Source organism: Phyllobates terribilis, unplaced genomic scaffold (assembly GCF_046119375.1).
Source record: "Phyllobates terribilis strain yellow unplaced genomic scaffold, ASM4611937v1 Scaffold_13__5_contigs__length_258822181, whole genome shotgun sequence".
NCBI classification, from domain to species: domain Eukaryota; kingdom Metazoa; phylum Chordata; class Amphibia; order Anura; family Dendrobatidae; genus Phyllobates; species Phyllobates terribilis.
The window spans coordinates 174,594,662-174,600,901 of record NW_027362773.1 but is presented as its reverse complement, the minus strand read 5'-3'; the positions used below and the strand labels follow the sequence as shown (position 1 = coordinate 174,600,901).

General features: G+C 39.2%; 1 protein-coding gene across 1 annotated transcript; it reads left to right on the top strand.

Moving 5' to 3' along the window:
* The first annotated feature begins 4,302 nt into the window (after positions 1-4,302).
* Positions 4,303-5,448, top strand: LOC141173639 (uncharacterized). The gene is made up of 2 exons (XM_073657940.1): positions 4,303-4,540; positions 4,891-5,448. The coding sequence occupies exons 1-2, from the start codon at positions 4,424-4,426 to the stop codon at positions 5,446-5,448; spliced, it is 675 nt and encodes a 224-aa protein (XP_073514041.1). The 5' UTR covers positions 4,303-4,423.
* Positions 5,449-6,240: the final 792 nt, after the last annotated feature.

Sequence of the window (6,240 nt, the reverse complement as noted above, 5' to 3'; positions counted from 1 at the left end):
GGGGGCAGTATTATAGTAGTTATATCCTTGTACATAGGAGCAGTATTATAGTAGTTATATTCTTGTACATAGGTGGCAGTATTATAGTAGTTATATTCTTGTACATAGAGGGCAGTATTATAGTAGTTATATTCTTGTACATAGGGGCAGTATTATAGTAGTTATATTCTTGTACACAGGGGGCAGTATTATAGTAGTTATATTCTTATACATAGGGAGCAGTATTATAGTAGTTATATTCTTGTACATAGGGGCAGTATTATAGTAGTTATATTCTTGTACATACGGGGCAGTATTATAGTAGTTATATTCCTGTACATAGGAGCAGTATTATAGTAGTTATATTCTTGTACATAGGAGCAGTATTATAGTAGTTATATTCTTGTACATAGGGGGCAGTATTATAGTAGTTATATTCTTGTACATAAGGGGCAGTATTATAGTAGTTATATTCTTGTACATAGGGGGCAGTATAATAGTGGTTATATTCTTGTACATAGGGGCAGTATTATAGTAGTTATATTCCTGTACATAGGAGCAGTATTATAGTAGTTATATTCTTGTACATAGGGGGCAGTATTATAGTAGTTATATCCTTGTACATAGGAGCAGTATTATAGTAGTTATATCCTTGTACATAGGAGCAGTATTATAGTAGTTATATTCTTGTACATAGGAGCAGTATTATAGTAGTTATATTCTTGTACATAGGGAGCAGTATTATAGTAGTTATATTCTTGTATATAGGGGCAGTATTATAGTAGTTATAATCTTGTACATAGGAGCAGTATTATAGTAGTTATATTCTTGTACATAGGAGCAGTATTATAGTAGTTATATTCTTGTACATAGGGAGCAGTATTATAGTAGTTATATTCTTGCACATAGGGGGCAGTATTATAGTAGTTATATTCTTGTACATAGGAGCAGTATTATAGTAGTTATATTCTTGTACTCAGGGGCAGTATTATAGTAGTTATATTCTTGTACATAGGGGGCAGTATTATAGTAGTTATATTCTTGTACATAGGAGCAGTATTATAGCAGTTATATTCTTGTACATAGGAGCAGTATTATAGTAGTTATATTCTTGTACATAGGGGCAGTATTATAGTAGTTATATTCTTGTATATAGGGGGCAGTATTATAGTAGTTATATTCTTGTACATAGGGGGCAGTATTATAGTAGTTATATTCTTGTACATAGGAGCAGTATTATAGTAGTTATATTCTTGTACATAGGGGGCAGTATTATAGTAGTTATATTCTTGTACATAGGAGCAGTATTATAGTAGTTATATTCTTGTACATAGGAGCAGTATTATAGTAGTTATATTCTTGTACATAGGAGCAGTATTATAGTATTTATATTCTTGTACATACGGGGCAGTATTATAGTAGTTATATTCCTGTACATAGGAGCAGTATTATAGTTGTTATATTCTTGTACATAGGAGCAGTATTATAGTAGTTATATTCTTGTACATAGGGGGCAGTATTATAGTAGTTATATTCTTGTACATAGGGGGCAGTATTATAGTAGTTATATTCTTGTACATAGGGGGCAGTATAATAGTGGTTATATTCTTGTACATAGGGGCAGTATTATAGTAGTTATATTCCTGTACATAGGAGCAGTATTATAGTAGTTATATTCTTGTACATAGGGGGCAGTATTATAGTAGTTATATCCTTGTACATAGGAGCAGTATTATAGTAGTTATATCCTTGTACATAGGAGCAGTATTATAGTAGTTATATTCTTGTACATAGGAGCAGTATTATAGTAGTTATATTCTTGTACATAGGGAGCAGTATTATAGTAGTTATATTCTTGTATATAGGGGCAGTATTATAGTAGTTATAATCTTGTACATTGGAGCAGTATTATAGTAGTTATATTCTTGTACATAGGAGCAGTATTATAGTAGTTATATTCTTGTACATAGGGAGCAGTATTATAGTAGTTATATTCTTGCACATAGGGGGCAGGATTATAGTAGTTATATTCTTGTACATAGGAGCAGTATTATAGTAGTTATATTCTTGTACTCAGGGGCAGTATTATAGTAGTTATATTCTTGTACATAGGGGGCAGTATTATAGTAGTTATATTCTTGTACATAGGAGCAGTATTATAGCAGTTATATTCTTGTACATAGGAGCAGTATTATAGTAGTTATATTCTTGTACATAGGGGGCAGTATTATAGTAGTTATATTCTTGTATATAGGGGCAGTATTATAGTAGTTATAATCTTGTACATTGGAGCAGTATTATAGTAGTTATATTCTTGTACATAGGAGCAGTATTATAGTAGTTATATTCTTGTACATAGGGAGCAGTATTATAGTAGTTATATTCTTGCACATAGGGGGCAGGATTATAGTAGTTATATTCTTGTACATAGGAGCAGTATTATAGTAGTTATATTCTTGTACTCAGGGGGCAGTATTATAGTAGTTATATTCTTGTACATAGGGGGCAGTATTATAGTAGTTATATTCTTGTACATAGGAGCAGTATTATAGCAGTTATATTCTTGTACATAGGAGCAGTATTATAGTAGTTATATTCTTGTACATAGGGGCAGTATTATAGTAGTTATATTCTTGTACATAGGAGCAGTATTATAGTAGTTATATTCTTGTACATAGGGGCAGTATTACAGTAGTTATATTCTTGTACATAGGGGGCAGTATTATAGTAGTTATATTCTTGTACATAGGGGGCAGTATTATAGTAGTTATATTCTTGTACATAGGGGGCAGTATTATAGTAGTTATATTTTTCATAAGCTGTCTGTGATTTCAGTCTTTCAGGTCAGTTTTTATCACTTCGCCCTTATTCGTCTTCTGCAGGAAAGGAATAAAAATTAGAAATCCTTTATTATGATTTGTGATTTGCCTGGTAACAAATAGCTGAATAATCGTGAGTGAGCAGACTGTCGGTATTAGGCAGCGAGCTGCTGACAGCTTGTAATGCAGTTACATTAATGTGCTTCTCGGCGTCTTCAGCAGCTCCTCGGGGTATTGTTAGATATCATTGCTTACAGGCTCTGAGAGACACTGCGCTAAGTAATAGCACTCTCTCTCTCTCTCTCTCTCTCTCTCTCTTCTGCTGCTGTCACCTTCTGCTGTCACTTAGCAGCCACCTGAAATCAGAGACTCGGACGCTTTCTTCTCTCTGGCGTCAGATGGGCATAAAGATGTCTGCTGCCCCCACCTCACTATCCAAGGAGACCACATACAAATGACAGGGCCAGAAATACCAGCACCACGTATCATAGCGCCCATGTCACCCACAGAGTCTGTACCCATGTACCCGCCTGCAATATGGCTGCCCAGCCTGTGCCCACATATACTGCATAAGTTGTGGATGCAAGAAAGTGCCAATGATTGCGCGCTCCTCCGGGTCACACGAAGGGATGCAATACCCAGTGCTTGGTTAAGAATCCATTTATTTAGAAGCTACAATCAGACGCGTTTCGTGGACGTCCTGTCCACTTCATCAGGGCATAGCTTGTGTCAGGTATAGCAAGGAGTGGACATATATATATACAAAAAATGTGAAAAAATCTGGCGCCAAAACAATGTGGCCGTTAAGGCAGAAAAATACATGCAATAAAAAGGCATAAATTTGAGTATCCATCAATGTGTATATGCATCGGGAATAAAATATTGCTAGCATGATTAAAAATTAATTAAAAACCGATATAGTTCAATGCAAAAAAATATATATAATAAATAGTTTAAAAAATATATATATGTATAATTCCTGAAGTGGGAATTGAACCTGCGATCAATTGAATCATGTTTAGATCCTGATCATGGTGTCCGTTTGCGTTGCCTTTTCCGCGCCCCCCCTCAGCTCCGATTGGTGGTCGCTACTGCGTTCTGATTGGCGGCCTTAAGAAGGCAACATAGTAGCGCTTCCGTCCTTTGTTCCAGGTTTGCGGATCGTAGTAGAGTTCTCCGGGCTGCGACTCCACATCGATTTATCTGTTCTTCAGCGGTTCTTCTGACACTCCGCCTGCGGTAGGTATCGTTTGGGGTCTTAAATGCGTTTCCATTTTTACTTGATTTATAGGACACCTACCAATTATCTGCTATCATTTCTCTGGAGGGAGGGAGGGCTTGACTTCTATCTGTGTACATATGCTTTTGCATGGGCCGCCATTTTAGGGGGTCTCGTGTGCGCACATCTAACAAACAGTAGTGCGGTTCAAACGGTATTTTTTACTTTTATAAAATGTTCCATGTATGCTCACTGTATGCTATTCTTTATTTCAGATGTCTTACAATAGCGAGGAATTAGTCCATGAATTGATTGAGATGTATCGGTCCCTGCCAGGGTCTACGCACCGTCTATAAAAAAGAGCTGAACAAGGTGGAGAAGTCAAGGGAGTCTGGTGCCGGCGCAGATGAGGTTGATGTGCCCTCGTTACGGTACTATGGAGCTACCTCGGACAATAGTATCTTCGATGCGGCCCACCCTGGAACAAGACCCTGAGATCCCGACTCACTCCCCTGTTGGAGATGTAAGTACCTTCTTTGCTTCCCTGTAAATAGCATTTAAACTTTGTATGTACGTGTCATAGTTGAATAGAAAATATTAACTAAGGTTTTACCTGCTTAATTCTGCAGTTTACAAAAGTTCAGATAAGTGCACTCCATTACTATTTTCGCCCCACTCAGTTCTCATACCGTTGAATGCCATTTCATCTCCCGTACTGCTAGTGCCGCCCCTCACATTTGTTTCCAGTGCACTTTTAGCCATGCCGGTCATGATATATCCAATGCCAACACATTTCTGTAGTGTGGTGCTGGACTGGATGTTGTAAAATAATTTTTCAGGTTTTGCTTTAACATTAATTTTCTGTTCCCGCAGCACCGTCAGCAAGATCTGTCGACCACAAGAAGTGAACCTAGTGAGGGGTCGAGTGAAGACCCTGCGCCCTCAACTGTACCTCGGCGACTAACAAATTCTCGTAAAAGAAAGGCCACCTTGTCGCCATCACCAGATCTCGTCACTTTGGCAAACCAAATTTTAATGCAGCAGACCAACACCGGCATGGGCAGCTTTGCAAACTTTGCAGCTGATAGACTTCGGAAGCTGGAGGACAGACAGAGGATCCACGCCGAAAGGGTCATTTTTGAGACATTATGTAAAGCGGCAACCGGTCAACTGGATGAAACGTCGACCCTAAATAGTAGGATCGACCGTGATCCTTGTTCACTGCAGTCACGGACCCAAATGCCAGAGCCACTTCGTAGCACACCAGTGCGGCGGATTGGGCCTCCGCAAAACCTGCCGCTTGGCACCCCCCAGAGTATCCCATGTTTTCTCAGTCTTTCTTTTCACAACTATCTTCTCCGCCCAGGCAAGGATATGCGAATGCAGACAACCAATATGAAGATCTGTAGTGACGTTTTACTTTACTTTTAGGGTTTTAATAGTTAATTTAATTGTTTAATTGTTAAAATATTTGTTTGATTGTAATAAAAATGTTTTTTTGGCTTAAAACTTGCAGCCTGCTTTACTGAATTCAGCATATAGTTATTAGCAGGCCTACTAGGCGGGGTAATGGCCTGGGTGCATCTATACACAACAGCAGATATAAACTTTAAGGCTTTTTTATAACAACATCAATAACAAAAAAACAAAAAAATTAGTGCCTGCCGCCCCGCTGTTGGGCCGCCACAAAACTTGCCAGCATCACTCCATGCTGTTCGACTTCTTCAGTCAGTGTCCGCTGTGCCGCCATCATCCTCCTGTGTGAAGCCAGGAGGTCGTTTAATGTAGGGATTTCTACTTAGGGAATGGTAAAACTTAAGAGTAATAATTCTGTACATTCATCTAATTAACAGGTACGTGTTTGTTATATAACACTTACGGTTTCTGGTTTGCTCGGGTGATGACGAGCTGAGGGACCACCCGGATCTGGCATCACCGGCTAGGGAAAGACACAACACTTCATAGTACACGACAGCCCTATCCTTTCCAAGTTGTATGGACCTTATTTTATGTGCAAGAATTACCGGAAGGCAAGGCTGCACCCATGTCACGGAGTGATGCTGGTGAGACTGCAGGTGACTCCTGTTGGGGCTCCGGGTCTGCAGGTGACTCCTGCTGGGGCTCCAGGTCTGCAGGTGACTCCTGCTGGGGCTCCAGGTCTGCAGATGACTCCTGCTGGAGCTCCGGGTCTGCAGGTGACTCCTGCTGGGGCTCCGTGTCTGC